Genomic DNA, 21,201 nt, shown 5'->3' with positions numbered 1-21,201 from the left:
TGCGGCGAATTCACATCAGTGTTAAGGGTCACCGACTCGCTTCTATCTGCGGTTTTTGGAGATGCCCTGGAAGGGCTCTGATGGGGCATGGCCGTGGATGGCATAGTTTCTTTGATCACGCTCGGAGTTGTTTTCTCAGATAGGCTTAGATTTTGTCTTAGATGTGCCCGCTTTGCATGTCTCTTTAACTCCTCGTGAGTTGGCTTTATTTGTTCCAGTTGTGTCAGGAGATGATAATAGATTAAAAAGTTTGAACTACTATTTGTGGTGAATTATCCTGGACATCCTTAAATTTTTACTGTTTTTGGATGTGAGGGCGATCTGGCTGTGCCACCCCATTGATCGCCAGGGTTAATTCGGCTGATCTGGCTGGCTGGGCGGGTGTCCCCTTCCTCCCTCACCGCTCCATGTGCGTCCCTCCCGAAGCTGCGTGCTCGATGGAAGAGGACGACCATCCCAGATACAAGGAGTGTACCGTTCTTCGGTCAAGGGTATACAATAGCTGCGCTCCCCTGCTAGAACCTCCAAAACAAGCTCAAGGTCCATTTGTAGGAGAACGTAGGTGTCAGCCTGACAGTAGGGTAGTCAAACCAAACTTGGGTTTCCGGCTGTTTTTTTGGACTACAACTCCCATCATCCCTAATAAGCAAAACCAGTGGTCAGGGATGATGGGAGCTGTAGTCTGAAGAACAGACTACAGTTTCGGGCTGTTTTTTTGGACTACAACTCCCATCATCCCTAATAAGCAAAACCAGTGGTCAGGGATGATGGGAACTGTAGTCTGAAGAACAGTCACATACCCAAGTTTGAGAAATGCTGCTATAAGCGGCGGGGCTGCCACCCTTCTTTGCAGGAAGGCAGGTGGTGACGGAGGGGCCTTGTGACATAGGAGACCTTCCTTGGGGAATTGTGGCCCCCACGGCTCAGGTGTCTCCCCTTCTATCTTCACCTCCTTCAATGGTGTGATACATTCATTGCCTGAAGCCATTGCCTCTTAACTGGCCTCCATGCAGGACTGCCTCTGGCTCCAGCGTCACTGCCAGGACGGCTTGCCCTTCTGCAAGTTTGGCTTTGTGCCTCTGCTTGCACCTCTCAGAGACTCAGCAGTCGCCTGCCTGCCTCCCAGAGCCCTCTCTCTCCCTCCATACGGATTCTATAAAAAGATCCTTTTATTTATTTTTCAAAAGAGCTCTGATAACGGAGGAGGTTGGGAGGCTGGTGGCCGGGAACAGGGACGGCGGCGGCGTGAGGCTCTGTCTAGACTCCCTGAACCAGCCCACGCTGCTCAGTACCTCATTAAGAGAGGCGCCACCAGCTTTTCAGCGAGGGAACCCAAGGTAATCGGGCAGAAAAAGGTGGCAGGTCTCCGTGGTGACTAGATGCTAATTGCTTCCCAGGCATTGCTGCTGCTAATTACTGTTTGTGCTGCAAATGCCTGTCATTGTGATGGGCAGCTTGTCAAGTGGAGGTGTCCACTGAGAGCTTTGGGAATGCGGTGCACCTCTGCACAGACGCACATTCTCCCATACACCCCATACACACTTCACAGGTTCTGTGTGGGTGCAGATCCAACATCTAGTTGGTGCTGGAGGGCTGGTTTTGCCCTTGGCTACCCCAAGGGTAGCAGTCCCCTTGGCAGCCACCCCACGGAATTCCTGGGATGGAGGGCTACCTTCCCTGATTGATCCCAGCCCTTGAAGACTGAACCTTTTTCTCCTTGGTCACTCTGCGTAACCAAGGGATATAAAGGTAAAGGGACCCCTGACCATTAGGTCCAGTCGTGGACGACTCTGGGGTTGCGGCGTTCATCTCGCTTTATTGGCCGAGGGATCCGGCGTACAGCTTCCGGGTCATGTGGCCAGCATGACTAAGCCGCTTCTGGGGAACCAGAGCAGCGCACGGAAACACTGTTTACCTTCCTGCCGGAGCGGTACCTATTTATCAACTTGCACTTTGAGGTGCTTTCGAACTGCTAGGTGGGCAGGAGCAGGGACCGAGCAACGGGAGCTCACCCTGTTGCGGGGATTTGAACCGCCGACCTTCTGATCGGCAAGTCCTAGGCTCTGTGGTTTAACCCACAGCGCCACCAGTGTCAGCCAAGGGATATAAATGCGTATAAATGCATATAAATATATATGCCTATAAATCAAGGGATTTATACCCCACTGTCAGGGAACTGCCATCAGAGCAGGTGGTGGAAGGGCTCAAGGAGGTTAGGAGAGACTTAACAGCAGAGGAAGGAACCAGCAGGGGAAGAGAAGGAGCTCCGAGGGAAAGGGAGTCGGAAAAAGGGCTCTGGGACACTTCCAGCGAAAACAGTGAGGAGGTTTCAGGACCTCCTATAGGGACACCCACACCTCGCCGGAAACTGTCACGCCGAGAGTCCAGAAGACGCGTTTCCGTTAAGGAGCTTTTATGTTGGAAGAGATTCCGCAAACGCCCACTGTCGGATTCTGCCAGCGACTGAGGGAGCCATGCTTAAGGGCTCCGCTAAAGACAGAGTTTTGCTAAGCTGAGCAAACCCTGAGGGACTAAGCTTTTACGCACAAGCAGCTCATCATCCCATCACACCCACCTTTGGACTTTAAAAGCTCTCAGTGTAGCTTACAGAACCAGATTCACATGACCAGATGCTTGATATAAACATTAATTATAAAAAGTGCCTTTCTGCTGCTTTTTACATTTTATTTTTTTGTAATAGGTTTGTAATAGGAGGACACTCTGTGAATTACCCCATATAGAAAAGAATAGGAGTATGTTGTGTAAACTGTGGATGATGTGCTAAGCCATGGCTCGGTGTTATGTGCGAATGGAGCCCAGCAACTTAACCATGGTTCATTGGCCGTGGTTAAAGATTGCTTCTCCGCCAAGGTTTGTACTTGGATTATAAACCTTAGTTTACAATACTCATAGCGTATTGCAGAAGGTGGGGGAAATAATGCAGGTACAGAAGTCTTTTCAGGGAGGAGATTGTCAGCAATGACAAAAAGTCTATTTGCTGGTGTCAGGGAACTGCCATCAGTGCCGGAGGGAGAGAGCAAAATCCAGAGGGATTCCAGAGAGCATCCTGGGATTGGGAGAAGCAGCCCATCTTCTGGGGAAGAGAATCAGCGTAGCACCAGTGGAGAAGGGGGGCAGATGGGGGAAGCGGTGAGGCGGTCCCATGACTCCTCGCCGGGGACCAGTGGGGAGAGTAAGGGTCCTCCGCTGCCTACGCTCTCCTTGCGCAGAAGGCTTTCGCACAGAGAGAGTAGGAGGAGACTAGGCGTCAAAGAGCTTCTTTGCTGGAAGAAGTTTAAGAAACGCCCACTGACGGATTCTGCCAGCGATTGAGGCAGCCACGGGCGAGTGGCTGTCCGGACAGAAAAGGTTCACTCAGGCAACCCAGCCAGGTGTTTGCACCGGCTTACGCACGAGCAACCCCTAGAACCATTACAGCTGGATACCCTGTCAGCAAGCAGCAGTGAGTGAAAATATTCACTGTATTTAATAATGAGGCCTAGTAATACTGAAGTTGGAAGGCTGACTGATATGCCCACAAGCTTTGGCTCACTGGCTAATAAAATAGTTATAATTGTGTAATCCCACCAGGCTTCACCACAGAACCCAGCTTCTTTTTATTGTTTGTGGTTGGCAATTGGTGCTGATCATGGTTATAATACTGATGTCAGAAGGCTGGCTAATATGTCCACAAGATGTGGGTGGTCTGTTGCTCCTCATAATTATTATTTTCAATGAGAAGACGAGAAAACTGTGCCCTGCCTCTGGGCTGCTTTTGTGCCAGCTAGTGGCTGGCTAGCAATTCTGTTTATTATTTGTTTATTTCAACAATTTGTATGCCGCTTAATCCGTCTTCTCTAAGGGGTGTGCAGGAGACCTGTTGCACCAGGACTGAAAATGAATACTTGTTGTTTTTACTTACTAAATTTCTCGTGTCGGCCTTCATCCGAGGATCACATGGCAATTTGCAATATAAAAACACGAAAATACACATCATGTTCACAGGCAGTAACCTCCTCCCAGTTGAAAAGGACATAGATTGTTTAATAAGCCAGAAGAGGAATGTTTTTGCCTGGCACCTAATGATTTGTAATGAAGGCACCAGGCGAGTCTACCTGGGGTGAGGTAAAGGTAAAGGTACCCCTGCCCGTACGGGCCAGTCTTGACAGACTCTGGGGTTGTGCGCCCATCTCACTTAAGAGGCCAGGGGCCAGCGCTGTCCGGAGACACTTCCGGGTCACGTGGCCAGCGTGACATCGCTGCTCTGGCGAGCCAGAGCCACACACGGAAACGCCGTTTACCTTCCCGCTGGTAAGCGGTCCCTATTTATCTACTTGCACCCGGAGGTGCTTTCGAACTGCTAGGTTGGCAGGCGCTGGGACCGAGCAGCGGGAGCGCATCCCGCCGCAGGGATTCGAACCGCCGACCTTTCGATCGGCAAGCCCTAGGCGCTGAGGCTTTAACCCACAGCGCCACCTGCGTCCCTCTACCTGGGGTGAGCGTTCTACAAAAATCAGTTTTAAAAGCCTTCTTATTTATTTATTTATTTATTTATTTATTTATTTATTTATTTTTAAAGTCTTGAATAAATGGCGGAAGTTCAACAGGGAGGGAGACCTCATCCGTGTGACCTCGGCTGGAAGCGAGTTCCACAGTATACTGCAGTAATAAGTGCTTTCTCCATCTGGTGCATCTGAATTGGAGGGGACTTCCAACAGTGACAGTGGGAAGGTTTGGGCTGACCTCTTTAGTGCTGTAGAGCTTTCCCCCACAGGGCTGGGTGTCAGCCCTTGTTGCTTGTAAGGCAGGAAGTAAAAGAGCCCAGTTCAGGGCTGGAAGGAGGTGGGCCTGTTCCTGAAGCCCTGAGCACACCCTCACCTCCAGCCTGGCAATTGTACCCTGTTGTGCCAGTTCAAGAGTTTCAGTTATGCGCTAAAAAAAATTAAAATAAAAACAATGGCTACCTTTCCACCGAATTTGCTTCTCCAGTGTTCCTGCTGAGGCTGTCTAATCTTCTTGATCCAAGTTTGGAATATAAGAAGCTTTCAGTTGATGGGTTGAGTTTTGCAAGGCTGTGAAAGGTAAAGGTAAAGATACCCCTGACCGTTAGGTCCAGTCGCGGACGACTCTGGGGTTGCGGTGCTCATCTCGCTCTATAGGCCGAGGGAGCCGGCGTTTGTCCGCAGACAGCTTCCAGGTCATGTGGCCAACATGACTAAGCTGCTTGTGGCGAACCAGAGCAGCGCACGGAAACGCCGTTTACCTTCCCGCCGGAGTGGTACCTATTTATCTACTTGCACTTTGACGTGCTTTCGAACTACTAGGTGGACAGGTGCAGGGACTGAGCAACAGGAGCTCAGCCCGTCGCAGGGATTTGAACAACTGACCTTCTGATCGAGAAGCCCTAGGCTCTGTGGTTTAACCCACAGCGCCACCCGCGTCCCTTGCAAGGCTGTTAGCTTCCTTTAACTACAGACAGGATCTTGCCTTGCAGCCAGAAGTTGGTGAATTGGAAATTGGATGTGCCTTGCTGTGCAAGGGGCATCCTAGATTTCTGCCCGGGTAGTCTTCCATCTGTGAGAATCTCTCAACATCCGTGGGGGTAGGGTGGGGAGACAGAAACACTGTTTGGGGTGGAGGGAGGAGAAGATAATAGAATAATATGTGCAAGCAGAGCTGCTTGGATGCTCATAGCAGGTCACAGGGCAGCCAGCCAGTACTCCTGATCATCTGATGAGGCTGTTGGAACATTAACGGCCGTGCTTGCTGTGTTTTTGGAATAGGCTGGCAAGAACGTGTCCAGCACTCCCGAAAAGTGTCTTCCTGCTTGTCAAAAGCACAAGGCAAAACGCCGACACGATTCCACGCGAAGGTGTATGTCCCTCACCCTGTTCCGTTGCTCGTGAATTCTGTTCTGGATGGGGGTTGAGGGGACGTCAAACCAAAACAAAAAACCCAGTGCAGGGAAGAACGTGACCTTCAGCTCCCAAGAGGTGTATAGCAGCTGCCTCTGTCTCACCCGGTCAGCTGGACACTTGCCCCCCCCCCCCCCGCCCGTGCCATGGCAGTTGCGGGTCAGGCCGGGAAGTCCCAATGGCAAGGCCTTCAAGCAGTATCCGCTTAGCACTGGATCCTAGGTGACCAAGCAAAGATTCAGGGAGCTGGTGTGCACATTTCACCTAAATAGTGACTTGAGTTGGACAGAGCCCAAGGGGCGAGCCAGTTGCAGGCCAAGCTTAATTGGGAGTTGGTAAAAGAGGATGCGGGTGGCGCTGTGGGTTAAACCACAGATCCTAGGACTTGCCGATCAGAAGGTCGGCTGTTCGAATCCCCGAGACGGGGTGAGCTCCCGTTGCTCGGTCCCTGCTCCTGCCAACCTAGCAGTTCGAAAGCACGTCAAAGTGCAAGTAGATAAATAGGTACCGCTCCGGCGGGAAGGTAAACAGCGTTTCCGTGCGCTGCTCTGGTTCGCCAGAAGCGGCTTAGTCATGCTGGCCACCTGACCTGGAAGCTGTACACCGGCTCTCTCAGCCAGTAAAGTGAGATGAGCGCCGCAACCTCAGAGTCGGTCACGACTGGACCTAATGGTCAGCGGTACCTTTACCTTTACCTAATGGTTTTCATGGAAATGGGCACAGCTGCTGAGCCTGCAGCCATTTTGGGCTTCAGACAGGGGCAGCTACTAAGGTTCTGGGAAAGGCGAATCAGTGAATTGTGTCTTTCTTATTAAACCTTGGGAACTCCCAACCATTGCATCTCAGCGTGATGTGTTAAGATGGGCTTCATGAGATGCAGTGAAAATAATGCGGTGATTTCTGATTTCTTGAGTGCCTCTAGTCTGCAGTGGCAGCGGTGACTTCTCCAAAGGCAGCCCCCATTCGCTTTGTTGGTGCTTGGCTGGCAGTAGGTTTTGCTCAACTTCAAATGGGAAACTAGTTTTGGATTCCGCCACCCTTCCTTTCCATGCGTGAATGACAGAATTCAGGAGCGGAGCAACACATTGTGCTTTAGGGACCAGTGGCTTTCCACCAGAACAAAACTAGGGACATGCATGCCGTTTTTTTAGTTGTTCAGCACAACAAATTCCTTAAAATACTTTCATTTAGGCATGCCTGTCCGGAAATGTAAATGTTGATTTGTTTTGATCATCTTCTTTTTTTACAGTTAATTTTAATTACTTTTCAGTGTTTTCAGCTTTCTTTATTGATCATTTTAATATTTCTTGTAAACCATTTAGAGGCGTCACTACAATCATATATACGTTTTCTTAAGTAAATAAAAGATAACGGTGATAAAGGTTGCTAACATCTCCTTTGTTTGTCTCCATTGCAGGATTCATGAATAAAATTTTCCATCCCAATATTGACGAAGCGTAAGTGATTGAAGATGTTTTGTACTAAACAAAATTATTTAGGGGGGAGGGTTGTCTCTTAACCTCGGTGCATAGCTTCTTTTCTAATTCAGGAAGGGGAAGAGAATGGATATGTGATGAGTTAAGTTGTTTTTTTGTGAAGAACAATTTATTCACCCTCTCTGTTGAGGATAAGGCAAACAGTCAGGGGCTTACACAAGTTTTCAGACACCCTGCCCTTAGAGAATCCTTTCCATTTTCTGTCCTCTACTGGGGATCTCCTTAATGTTTTAGAATATTCTTGAGACTCAGTTTAGGGTTCCAGCATCAGGCAGGTTGCTCAGTCCGGGCACAACTTTGGATAAACCCTGTGCCCTGCAGGGCTAAATGGAAGATGAAGCGCTATGGCTTAAAATGGTAACCCAAGTTCATATTGTCTGGATTTATCAGTCTGTGTGGATAGGCATTTATATGTAATCCATGTAAACTGTGGCTTTGGGGGCCCTCTTGGTTAAGACTAAGTCAAATGCTCCAGCATACCTATGGGCAGACTTCCAGCTTGCAGGATCAAAGTCTACCAACTGGAGCCAGAGGCAATAACAGCACATGCTCAGCCCTGGGACTTTTTTCAGTACCAGAAGTGAGCTGTCTTTTTACACAAAAAATCTACTCCTGAATCTTCCTTCCCTCTTCTTCCTCCTTCCTTCCTTCCTTCCTTCCTTCCTTCCTTCCTTCCTCTTTCTTGATTTTTCAACCCCCCCCCAAACAAACCCTTTACAGATTTTAACATAGACCATAAATTACTTTATCCATTGTCTTCCGATCGTCCCATTCCATGGTTCCCATATTTACCCTTGAATCCTGCGTAATTTCATGTAAACTATTCAATTTTTTACCTATTTATCTTAATAATTAACGCTGTTGCTCATATTTCAAGTCCACACACACGCACCCCTTTCTGTGTTTCAGCAACTTAATTTTGGGGAAGGGAACTAGGTAAACCATTGGGTGCCATAAACCCTTCCAGTCTCCCAAAGGTCTTCCTGTAGATTCCAGTCTGCCGCTTCCACTTCTGTGAAACGTATTGTGTGTTAATAGGGAAGGGAAGATCTGAACTCGTGTAGCCGCTGTACCAGACCAGCACTGCCTAACTGCAAATGGAAGTCAACCCTTGTTTGTCTCTTTCAGGTCAGGAACTGTATGTCTAGATGTAATTAATCAGACTTGGACAGCTCTCTATGGTGAGTTAAGAAATGTATGGCGTCGGTGGTTTTGTACTATACAAGGGGTGGGTGTGCATGCGCACATATTTTAGCTTGCTGTCTGAGAGCACAGTCTTGCACAGTCTTCACATGTGCTTTGAAGTGTGCAGATTGCAAGAGTCTCCCCCCCCCCCCCTTGCAATCCTGGCACCCATTTTAGGAGCTCTTTAACCTTGAACATAGCACGCTCTAGAATTTGGCATCCCGGGGGTTAATGCTCTCAAGGACAACAAAGATTACTTCAGTTACTTCTGTAGTACCAAAACAGAGTTGGCATATTCATTAAAATTCATTAAAATGGTGTTAAACAAATTCAGCTGACATGCAGACCTTCACAAGCAGTACTCTAGCAATAGGATAGTTTAAAAAAGAGTGAGCATTTACTTCCCCCACGTACAGTAGTACCTCAGGTTAAGTACAGTGGTGCCCCGCAAGACGAATGCCTCGCAAGACGGAAAACTCGCTAGACGAAAGAGTTTTCCGTTTTGGAGGTGCTTCGCAAAACGAATTTCCTATGGGCTTGCTTCGCAAGACGAAAATGTCTTGCGAGTTCCTGCGGTTTTTTTTTCCTTTTTCCCCCCTTTTTCTAAACCGCTTATCCGCTAAGCTGATAAGCCGCTAATAGCGCTAATCCGCTAAGCCGTCAATGGGCTTGCTTCGCAAGACGAAAAAACCGCTAGACGAAGAGAATCGCGGAACGGATTCTTTTTGTCTTGCGAGGCACCACTGTACTTAATTCGTTCCGGAGGTCCGTATTTAACCTGAAACTGTTCTTAACCTGAAGCACCACTTTAGCTAATGGGGCCTCCCGCTGCCGCCGCGCCGCCGGAGCCCGATTTCTGTTCTCATCTTGAAGCAAAGTTCTTAACCTGAAGCACCATTTCTGGGTTAGCGGAGTCTGTAACCTGAAGCGTATGTAACCTGAGGTACCACTGTACCAAGGATGAGCAAATCCCCACTCAGCCTTGAAGCTCACTGGGGGGCCTTGGGTCGCCAGTCACCAACTCTCAGCCTAACCTACCTCGCAAGGTTGTTGTGTGAGGATAATATGGAGACGCATGTGCACCACACTGAACTCCTTGAAAGGAAGGCAGGAAATAATAGATTGATTGATTGATTGATTGATTGATTGATGGATAAGATTAGCTAGCCAGCCGTCTGGGTGAGCAGGGCCATCTTACTGGTTCCATCTTACTGGAATGGTAAGTCCTGTGAGGTGGGGGCACAGCCACTTTGGCCGAATAGATGTTGTAGTGGTAGTAGAGATCATGGCAAATGGCTCTTTCGAAGGCCAGCTTCAGGCGTTACATGTCAAATTCTTTTTGTGTTGCTGATTTTCAGATCTTACCAATATATTTGAGTCGTTCCTGCCCCAGTTGCTGGCGTACCCCAACCCCATAGATCCCCTTAATGGTGACGCGGCAGCCATGTACCTTCACCGACCAGAAGAATACAAACAGAAAATTAAAGGTAAGGGCTTTGGAAGGGTGAGAAACCATTAGCAGCCTGTCTTGGAACTTTGTCGCAGAGAGAGAGCATTTGGGTCTGAAGAACTCTGCACCATCTTGCTTATGCTGCGGCTTTGACAAGCCAGTTGCTAACCTCCCAGGTTAGCAACGTCTAACTGAGGTGTCCATCTCACTTGGGAGAGGCCAGCTAGCCTTAAAGGGAAAGGCGGGGGGGGGGAGGGAATCACCAGGCCTTATTTTGGGAAAAGGCGGCTTGCTCAGTTATGAAACAAGCAAAACAGAACAACAAGCTTTGGTTTGGTGGACCAGTGGCTAGCGTGGTGGATTTCTTGTGTAACCACACCACAGTGATGTTGAAAAGCAACTTTATTTGGTCGTAGCAAATAAATAAATTCAATTCAATAAATAAATAGCAGTGGCCGCTGGAGAACCCACAAAAGGGGAGATCTCAGCACACCTTCTTCCAGCAACTCCTGCAGCCCAGCTGGTGCCAAAAGTCTTGCTCTGCTTTCCTTTGGACCACATCAGTGAGGCTGGGGGGGGGGTCTTGTCATCTACGCACCCCAGGACCTCCACACACGCTGCCCAGGCTTGCTCCCCGGAGAGGTCACTTCAGTGCTGCTGATGCAGTGGTTTAACTTCATCCCCAGAGGCGCACTCCCTTGTCTCTCGAGACAGACAAATTGCACAGGCTTTTAGAAAGGCATTCCCTCACCTTAGCTTTGCACAAGCGTAGGAATTTTTCACTCTGTAAGACGCACCAGACCATAAGACGCACCTAGTTTTTGGAAGAGGAAAACGGGGTGGGGGAATTCTGAATCCCATAAGCCAGGACAGCAAGTGGGATCGCTTCGCAGCAATCCCGCTTGCTGTCCTGGCTTATGGGATAGCTGCGCGCAGCCTCTTCCGAGCAAGGAGAGCCTTCATCCCCTGCCCGGGAAAGGCTGCCGCACTCCCTTTAAAGAGTGCATGGAGTGTGTGTGCGGCTCTTGGGGGCTTTTCCCTGAGGAGGGAGAAGGGCAGTCCTTCTCCCTCCTCGGGGAAAAGCCCCCAAGAGCTGCACACACGCTCCATGTGGCTTTTTAAAGGGAGTGCTGAGCAGAGCCTCCCGCCTGCATTCGCTCCATAAGACGCACACACACATTTCCCCTTACTTTTTAGGAGGGGGAAAGTGCATCTTATAGAGCAAAAAATATGGTAAGTCACAATCTCAGAGGCCTGGATTGAGCTGAATGCTCAGTTCAGTGCGAATAACAGGGAGCCTGCTTTATCTCAGGCTAGCTCAAGGCTGGGGTTTCCCCCCACAAATCTTCTTGACACATTCGTAATAAAGCATGAACAAGCAGATTCTTCCAAGGATATCCTTTCACACTCCCTTTGGTGGTTTTTACAGGCTGTAGGTTGTGGGACGCGGGTGGCACTGTGGTGTAAACACACAGCGATCCAAAGGTCGGCTGTTCGAATCCCCTCAATAGAGTGAGCTCCCGTTGTTCGGTCCCAGCTCCTGCCAACCTAGCAGTTTGAAAGCACGTCAAAGTGCAAGTCGATAAATAGGTACCACTCCGGTGGGAAGGTAAACGCCGTTTCCATGTGCTGCTCTGGTTTCGCCAGAAGCAGCTTAGTCATGCTGGCCACATGCCCCGGAAAAACTGTCTGCAGACAAACGTCGGCTCCCTCGGCCAGTAAAGCGAGATGAGCGCCGCAACCCTAGAGTCGTTCGCAACTGGACTTAACTGTCAGGGGTCCTTTACCTTTACCTTTTACAGGTAGTAGGCTATCAAAAGCAGGGGCTATAACTTCCATTACACTAGCTAGGGGAGAGAGAAGAGCTGCCCCCAACTCAAGATGTGTGTAAGATTGGTGAGAGAAGGAACTAATGGACAGCTGTGTCCTTTTCCCTGCTACACCACTGAGTATGCAACATCAAAATCAATCTGGGACTTCCACAGCCATTCCCCTCATCACCGCCACTATGAAAATATCCCTTGTTTTATGCTTTGCTATGCATGACATCGGCTGGTACACCTGGCATGCCCTGCCACACCTCTCCCCACATACCCCAGTTGCGTGACAGGCAGGCAGCTACAAGCTGGGAGTTGCTCAGGCAATGACATGATGCAAAGAGCTTTCTGGTGACAGTGGCGCTTAAAAATAGCCTCCGCGCCGATGCCTTGAGTTGCAGCAGCTCCTCTGCGCTGGGAGACAAGGTTCTGTAAATGCATAATTTATCTCGTCTTCCCTTTTTAACTGATGGAGCCGTAGAAGTCTTTTTGGTGTAACCCTGGGGGAGGGACCACAAGGCCCCATTGCTTTAGAGGAATCAGCCCACAATGTGTTGGAGCTAGAATTCAGGAAACCTGCCTCTTAACTGGTCGCAGCAGTAGATGGTTAGTGGCAAGTACTTCTGTGACGGTTGCCTTCTCCAGTTCTGTAGAGAGAGGCCCTTGCGCTCAGGCCTACTCGGAAGGACTCTGACACAGCTGGGCCACATTGTGGAGAAGCAATCTTCATAGCTGTTCGTCCTCCCAGGTCTCTCTCGGGTGCAGAGTGAGCTCTTGTCCCACTGGCACTGAGAGGCAGGCTGTGAGATTTTTTATTATTATTATTTTGAAATAATGTTTATTCCAATTTTAAAGGTTACAAAAAGAAAACACTGAATTCACACTAAATACAAACAAACAAAAAAGAAGTAGAAAAAGAAAAAAAAGAAAGAAAGAAAAATAGCACAGAAAAATACAAACAAAAAACAAAACAAACCTTCCTGTAACTTATTTTTCATCTGCTTATTTCCTTGACCTCCTCACACCTCCCTTTTTTGTATTCTAGTTCAATTAGATGTTTCAGCAAATCCTTCCAACTTTGTTTTTATCCTAATAATTTATCTTAATATACTGTTATTCACATCTTTCACATTTATCTTAATATACTATAATTTTACATTCTCTTCTTTCACCAATTAACCATCCATTTTTACTTGATTTAATCTTATTTCTCATTAAAACTAATATATTTGAACTTGATCTCTTAAGACATTTCCCCTAGGGTCATAAAAAATTCATTCCACGATTTTTCCATCTCTCATTAAATTTTCTTTCTTTCTTTCTTTCTTTTTTCTTTTTTTTTTTTAAAGTCTCCATATATACACTTCAAATTCCCAATTTTCTTCCACCGTCTCCCCTCCCCGGTCTCGGCCCCTGCAGCCAGTTCCATCAACCTCCAACAGTCCATCAACCTGGAGATCTTATATCCGAAGCTCTTAACTCTTCTTGACGTCCCTTCTGCCGATCTTCTTGATAGTCTTTGATGCTAAAAAGCAGATCTCGGGGGAGCTCCAACCCAACGATGCTTAGATTCCTTCTTAACAAGTCCGCCCGATTTCCATAGTTGAAGCTAGGGCCCACAAAGTATTCCAGATCTTGTTTCACAATTCCTCCAAGTCCAAAGGCCCCAAAAGCTCCAAGCTCCTCCTGGCCCAAATCCATATCCCAAAAGTCGATTGATCCCTGCATAAGGGGATCTCTCCCACTTTCCTTTTCCAAACCAGGCCAGGCTCCCATCTTTACAATCTGGCTTTTCCTAGTTACAGTCATACAGGGCTTCAACTTATAATCCTCCATTTGCCTCTGTAAGGTTAAGGCTCCCCCTTGTATTGCATTATATTCAGCAAGAGCGACTTTCTCCTTCTTCAATTCATCAATTTGTTCAATTAAAATAGATTCCTGTGCTGGATTTTTGTCAACTTCTGTACTGTTGCCCACTTTTGTTCCCAAGATGACAATATTGGTAGCCATAACATCTATCTGTTTATGTAACTTTCCCAACAGATAGTCCTATTCAGTACAGAGACTACTTCTTCCTTAGCCGACATTCTTGAGATGTTCAAGGTCAAAGCTGGTTTCCCACAGCCTTTATCTTAGCAGCTGCACCCTTGTAAGAATGTCCCAAGGCTCCCTCTAGAGGAAGCCAGACTTCATTTGTATCAATCCTTTCCAGCACTATTCCAAAAGTAAATTTAGTAACAATTTTTAGTTACTTTTTCTTCTTTTTAAGCGCAGAAGCGGACAATGGAAACAATGTCCTTCTTTTAGACTAGCTGTCAAATTTATCCTATTCACCGTCGATGGGCTTTTTGCAAACCGCTCCCAGGTTCAGAGACATGGTGCTTCAATTTTAAATTTTAAATTTTCACCTTCTTCTTTAGATTCTCCCCCCGCTTCCAGGGGGAATTAAATAATTTCAATCAGTGGAGTTTTGGTCCTTTACATAAGGCTTTCCAAAGACCTTAGTTAGCAACTACTTTGCTTCAGTCTATTTACAGAAAGGGAAAGTGGACTTCCTGTTTGAGCCTTCCCCGTTCGGTGCCAAATTAACTTGTTTAAAAGTCCAATTTTCCGTTCTACTCACGGGTTGTTGTTTAAAATCCAATTGTCCCCAGGAAAAAGTCAGCACTCTCCGGCAACAGCTGTGCGGCTTCACTCCGTAAAAATAGCGGTCGATTCAAAACACTGCGCCGCTCACCCCACGTCACTTCGGATCCCTGAAAAAAAGGGTTCCCTGCGAGTAGGGGAGGCGCTCCTGGTGTCAGCCGAATCCCACGTTCCCAGGCTTTCTCCGCCTGGGATTTTTAGAGGGTCTCCTCCGCAGCAAGGCCCGATTTTCGCGGAGCGGGTTCCTCTCTGTCAGAGGAGCTCCGCCATTGCCGATGGGGCTAACCCGGAAGTCCCAGGCTGTGAGATTTAGGCCTTATTTGCGTAGATACGACATCCACAGGCCGCTGAGCATCTTTTCTTAACATGGAGCTTCATAACACACATCCTTCCTGGGATATATAGTAATTGGTGCAAATTCCTGAAACAGGAAGCCCTTTTTTGCTGAATGGCTTTTTTAAAGAAGCGATATGGGCCCTGGGTTGTTCTGACACACACCAAAATGCATATTTGAGAGTCTGAGGCGATGAATGGAGCTGTCCTAGGAGATTTGCACCCAGTGGCTAGTTCTGAGCATCACCCAGTGCATTGAGAACACGCAGAGAGCCCTGCTAGATTAGATTGACACAAAGGGAACCAGTAGACTGTACCACTTCAGAGCTCAGGAGGAGGGTGCGTGCCTCTTTTCTGAATGCTCTCCTATGCAAAACAAAACACAGAATACTGATATTCTGGCAGCTCCCCTGACTGCCCCCCACCTGTCCTGCTGCTCCCCCACCATTGGTTTTCCTTACGTCCTGGAATCCATCCTCCCATTTTTAGAGTTAGACACCAGGCTTTAAAAACTCACGTCTTGACTCTGTCGTTTTCCCGCTAACTGGTTTCATTCCACTATCTCTTCTGCCCCCCTCCTCTCCCCAGTCCTTGTGTCTCTTGGTCTGTCTTAGGCCCCTCCCCTCAGCCTTGCAATCTCTGCCTTCTGTCCTGTTTGATGTCCAGCACCCAGAACACGCGTGTGCTTTAGAAATAATTCAGAAATGTGTTTCTGCACCTCCCTACAGTTTTGAAGGTTTCTACCCTCTCCATCCATTTACGGTGTGCTCTGCTGAGCCTTTCCTCGCTCTTCCCACCCCCTTCAGCTTCAGGACTTTTCTGTGTTTCGCACAGAGATGCGTTCCCAAGCCGAGCACGTCATGCGAGTCCCAGCTGTCTTACACCAGTGGTGGTGTACTGGTTAGAGCATCGGACCAGGACCTGAGAGACCAGGGTTGAAATTCCCACTCTGCCACAAAGCTCGCTGGGTGACCTTGCAGGGGCCAGGCACTGCCCTTAAGCCTAACCCAGCCTTTCTCAACCTGTGGGTCCCCAGATGTTGTTGAACTACAACTCCCATCACCCCTAGCTAGCAAGGCCAGAACTCAGGGATGATGGGAGTTGTAGTCCAACAACATCTGGGGACCCACAGGTTGAGAACCCGCTGGGCCCTAACCCTACCTCTCAGGGTTGTGGTTGGGGGTCAAATAAGGAGGGGGAGAACCAGTTACAGGATCTCTTTGGAGAGGATGGTGGGGTTATAACTGCAGTAAATAAATAAATACACTGGAAGGCACAAAAACACAGGAAAAACAGGCAATATTATCACAGGTGCAAATGTTGACTGTTTATTATTGTTGTTGTTGTTGTTGTTGTTAAATCTTGCTTTTTAAGATTTTTCAGACAAGTACTAATGTTTGAGCAAGGGATTGTCCTTGCTGAAATCTGGGGGTCATTTTGGTGGGTGGGCATGTGCAGGCATGTCGAAAAAGCACATTAAGTTGTCGAGAAGCAGTTTGTGGTCTGCTTAGCCATGTTGTTTTGAGGGACCTCAGGGTGTTCCTTCAGTGTGTATGTTGATCGTCCCTCTTTTTCTTCCCCTGCCCCCACCCCCCACCTTTCTCTTTCACCCCATCCAGAATACATTCAGAAATATGCAACAGAGGAAGCACTAAAAGAGCAGGAAGAAGGCACTGGGGACAGCTCTTCGGAGAGCTCCATGTCTGACTTTTCAGAGGACGAGGCCCAGGATATGGAGTTGTAGTAGAAGCAGGCACCCTGCTTTTCAGAGAGACTGACTTCCTAACCACGCGCTGAGAAGCAGACTATAATATTCATATTTAAACAAAGCAATTTTTTATTACTAAACAAGGTTTTTATGAATAATAGCATTGAGATATATATACATATATATATATCACCCTTTAGATCTTGATTTCTTTTGGTCATTTCTCAGAGCCCAAAAGTGCATCGTAGCGCATTTCCCACATTCCACTTGGTAGCAATATGCAGCCCAGATGCATGCGAGGCATCCGTTTATAATTCCATTTGAGCAAAGGCAACCTGTGGGCTACTGAACTGTCAACCTAAAAAACAAAACAAAACAAAAAAACAGCTGCTTTGCTAGGGAGAGGGTCTGGATGTTCCCTTTTTTTCCCTCCCTGCCCCCCACTTTTATTATTATTATTATTATTAATGGTTCCAAAGATGGCAGGACACCCTCAGATGCAGAAGCAGAGCATCGCTTGCAGAACGTCGGAGAGAAATATCGGGGGATAAACGCGAGAGGCAGTGAAGTCGGAAAGGTGTTCTTTCGATTCAGCTCGGCCGCTTTACACTTTAAACGGAGTTGCATTTTTAAGAAACGAAACACCGTCGCCAGAATACGCCGAGTTCTTCGAAGTGTCCGGTTCTGACGAAGACGCCTTTCTTTGGCTTTAAGAACATTTTGCGCGGACTTCCTGCCCCGCCGCTAGAGACTGGCGATTGGTCTGGTTTGCTCAGGGGACCTTTTGAAAACCTGCGACTGGACAGTCAAAAGTCAACTTTACTGGTCTGGATCCTCGGTGTCCGTCTGCCTCTGTCGCCGTTACTACTCTTAAGGGACAGAAAGCAAGCAGAGTCCAACTTTGGCTTAGCTTTCCTGGAGCGCGTCACACCCAATCCATTTTTGGCCCCACTGTTAAAACCATTGGGAGTTGTAATTATTCCACTCATTGATGTCTCTTCAAGCACTGTGCCCATGACCTCCTCTGGAGAGGTCTTCTTGCAAGTCGAATTTGTCAAGAGTGCTGCAAGCCCATGGACAGTTTCATTGCCCCCCACCCCACCCGAGTTGCCGCTGATCACGACTCCATCGGTGGTCTCCCAAGTTTGCTAGTTCCTTCCTTCCTTTGCTCACTTGTGGCCCTTCTATAAAGCAGGCCAGACAATCTAGGAAAATCCAGTATACTGGGCTTGGGAAGTGTGTTTTTTTGTTGTTGTTTTGGAAGGGGAATTGATAAGAGTGCTGGTTTCAGAGATTTTCTTCCGAATTAGATTCTTCCTCCCTTTTCATTTCTTGGGGGTTTTTTGAACACAAAAATGTTCCTTCTCTCTTCCCCTCCACCCCGTCCCCCCTCCCCAAAAAATGGAATGGTAAGAGAACCCCCCCCCCCATACGTCGAATGCCTACCTGGGATGCTGATGTTACTTGAACATGGATAACGGCAAGGAAAACGCCCAGCAAGATGTGGATTTTGCAATCTGGACATTACCTCTGATGTATTTGTAAAGAGTTTTTTTTTCCTTTTTCTTTTTGGACAGGATGTGGGGAGGGCAGTTTTGGTGCAATGTCTGTGGGTGGGGTGGGGTTGGGGCAGTGAACGGAATTCGAACTCGGGTGACGTGAGCAGAATTCTGAATATCAAGCTAAGCCCAGTCCGTTGTATTTCCTTCCCAGATTCCCCTGAAACGCCGTCAGAATTTTGTGGATTGTTCTGGGGTGCGAGGGGAAGATGCGTCAAGAGAGTACAATCTTAAAGCCTAATCAGTTTGCTTCCCCCCCCCCTCTTTTGAAAAGATCTTATGTAAAGTAGAATTTAACTTTGGCATGATCATTTTCCTTTAATAAAGCAAAAGCATACCAAGAAGTTGAATTACGGGCATGAAGAAAAAAACAACAACAACAACCAAGAACCTTTTATTTTCTTTCTTCCTTTCTAAATTAAAAAAAGCAAAACAGTAATGTGGTTATAGTAGCTGAGCTGAAGTTCTCTCCTTTAAGCAAGTATGGCTTGTTTGGGGGGGGGGCAGGTGGGTTAGTATTAATATGGAACATGTAACTCTGTGCCATTTCCTTGACTCTGGAGGAGCGTGGGGAGAGCTCTGTTACTGCTGCAGGGCTCTGAGACCAGCCTTCTCCAACCTCGTGCCTTCCAGAGGTCGATGGACTACAGTTCCCATCAGCCCCTGCCAGCGTGCCGGCTGAGGCTGATGAGAGTTGTAGTCCCAGCAACCTGCGGAGGGCACAAAGTTGGCAAAGTTGGCCTTAGAGATGCTCTCTGCTTGTGTGGTGGCCTCTTAGGTGCTATTTAGGTCTAGATTTTGAGTGCTGAGGTGGCAGTGGTGATGGTGGTACCAATTTAAACAAAATAAATTGTATTTTTTCAATATTGTATATACAAATATTAGTGTTCTAATTCCCTTTACTTTACGCAGGTAACTTTTTCCTTGGGGGGGGGGGGAAAGAATCTCAATCCTGGTGCACAGTCAGTTTTTAACAACTCTGACGTACACAGCTCTTCTAAGCAAACACCTGTTCTTAATTTCAACAGTCCTGGCTTTTAAATTAAACGCAAATGCAGACACGGTCCGTGTTCAATGGAATCCAACCCCCCACCCCCAAGAAAAGGCAGCACGGCTCTCCTCTCTACCCCCACCCAACATCCACACACTTTGCCCCTGGGGTGCAAAAGACCCATTTTCGCAATTCCTGTTTGATCAGACCCCTTGTTTGTGTCTTGCAGTTGCAAAGATCTCTTCTTCTGCATTTACTTTCCGGGTGTCAGGGAAGGCTGGCAAAATGCCCTAAGTGGAATGGGATCTACCTGGAAAGATGAGTTTGTGAGGACCCACCTTGCGAGTTAACTAGACCAGGCTCCCTTCTCCTCTGGTACCAGTGATCTAAGCGCAGTTCCTTCTTGTCCCCCTCTCCCTTTTTTCGGCCTTCCGAGATCCCCTTTGCTCGCAGAGCTGCTCCGCTCTCAGCCAGACCAGACGGAAAGTCCACTTCCAGTCGCCAGCCCCCCTGCCGTCCCTTCCGAAACACCCGCGTTCCTTTTGAAAACCACCTTTCAGGCTTCAGACCCGACTCCCAACGCAGCCCGCCCCGGGAAGCTGCAAAGTGTGTGTGTGTGTTGTGAGTTGCCTTGTTAACGTGAAAACACACTGGTGGGGTCTCAAGTGCTTGCACCGGCTATTGCCCTTCTCCCCACCCGTAAAATTCCGTTGTGCTTTTTGAGTATTTTGGCACCGGTAGACGAAACCTCCCACATCGACCTTGGCGTTTGATCTGCTCCTCTTCCTCAAAATGCCTCTTAAATCACCCACGGAGACATACCTCCGAAGCACAGTTTTTATCCCACTCTGCCCTCCGTGCCGGTCTCCCAAGTCCACCTGTCGACCTTCTTGTTAGTTCTTCTTGCCACACCATCTTGTACTTGATGTAAGAGAGTGGGGACCTGGAAACAGAGGCAGAGAGCAGCATGGATCAGAGTGGCGCAGGGTTTTACCCAGGTGACGGCTGGTGGCGAAAGCAAATGGCCCTGGAGCTTTTCGTTGGCTAGGTCAGCTTGTAGAAAAAGCCCAAAGCTCCCCAGCTTGTGTGGTCGGTTGATATTTTCCTACCTTTGGGGCAGCGGGTGGGAACTCCCACAAAGAAAAGGGGGTTCGTAGGGGAGGGGGTGAAGCTTTTATCCTCTTGGGGAAGGGTCCATGCTAGCTTTCTGCGGCTAGATCTGGAAACAGATAAAGTAGTTAAACGTGTGGAGTGTCCGAAGGCGACTCCTGTGATCTGAGCGTGCGCTGGTTTTATATAAATATATATATAATATTTTCTCGCTCGCTCGCTTCCTTTTGCTCGTCTGAGTTGCTGTGGCACCTTGGAGCCAGAAGTCTCTTGCCGCATGAGAAATGGCCATTTTCCTTCCCTCCTTTTTCTTTTACTGACTGTGTTTGGTACATATTGTGTGAATACTTGAAGAGGTAAAGCTGGGCATTCAGCCCCTTCCATTCAAGTCCTTGCTTCTTCTTTTTTTCCTTCAGGGTTTTTTTGGGTTGGTTTGTCCCCGTCCCCCCCCCCCCCGTTTTCGTTTCCGCTTCCTCTCCTATATCCCCCGCCCCCCCCATCCTCTTTGCATTGTGATGATGTTAGTGGGCATGCCTGGCGCCACGGCAATTGCCTCTTCTAAGAATTATAACCTCTCAAAATAGTTGTGTATAATTAAAGAAACTGTAAACTTTTTTAAAAAATAAAATATGTATATACCTTGGCCCCTCGACTGGTAATTGCCCCAGGAGAGAGAGAGAGAGAGATTGGGGGTGTGGGTCACTGCTGCTGACACTTCGTGGGGCTTTTAAAAATTTGGAATAAATTGCATCTCTCCCTCCCTGCCACAACCACTTTCTAATTCTGTGGCACCACCCTATTTCCTAACTCGATATACACTACTGATATACGCATCCCCTAAAACGATGTCCCAATCGGTGGGTTGGGTGTACTTTTTGTGACAAATCCACATTTGCGCCAGCTCTGCCTGTGACCTTACAAAAGGAGGCAGGAGGGCAATGTGGGGGAAACGGTTTGGGGAAATGGGATGGTGAAGACGATGAATGGATTT

General features: G+C 48.0%; 1 protein-coding gene across 1 annotated transcript in view; it reads left to right on the top strand.

Moving 5' to 3' along the window:
* Positions 1 to 20,853, top strand: part of UBE2H (ubiquitin conjugating enzyme E2 H) — a 69,419-nt gene extending 48,566 nt beyond the window's left edge. Inside the window, exons 4-7 of the mRNA XM_079993151.1 lie at positions 7,333 to 7,372; positions 8,540 to 8,592; positions 9,955 to 10,083; positions 16,462 to 20,853. Coding sequence (XP_079849277.1) covers positions 7,333 to 7,372; positions 8,540 to 8,592; positions 9,955 to 10,083; positions 16,462 to 16,586 — 347 coding nt within the window. The 3' untranslated portion in view covers positions 16,587 to 20,853. The remainder of the gene's footprint in view (positions 1 to 7,332; positions 7,373 to 8,539; positions 8,593 to 9,954; positions 10,084 to 16,461) is intronic.
* Positions 20,854 to 21,201: the final 348 nt, after the last annotated feature.

The sequence above is a fragment of the Podarcis cretensis genome, assembly GCF_951804945.1.
Source record: "Podarcis cretensis genome assembly, chromosome: 10".
NCBI classification, from domain to species: Eukaryota; Metazoa; Chordata; class Lepidosauria; order Squamata; family Lacertidae; genus Podarcis; species Podarcis cretensis.
The sequence above is the reverse complement of the archived record's forward strand: the minus strand, read 5'-3'. Positions and strand labels throughout refer to the sequence as shown.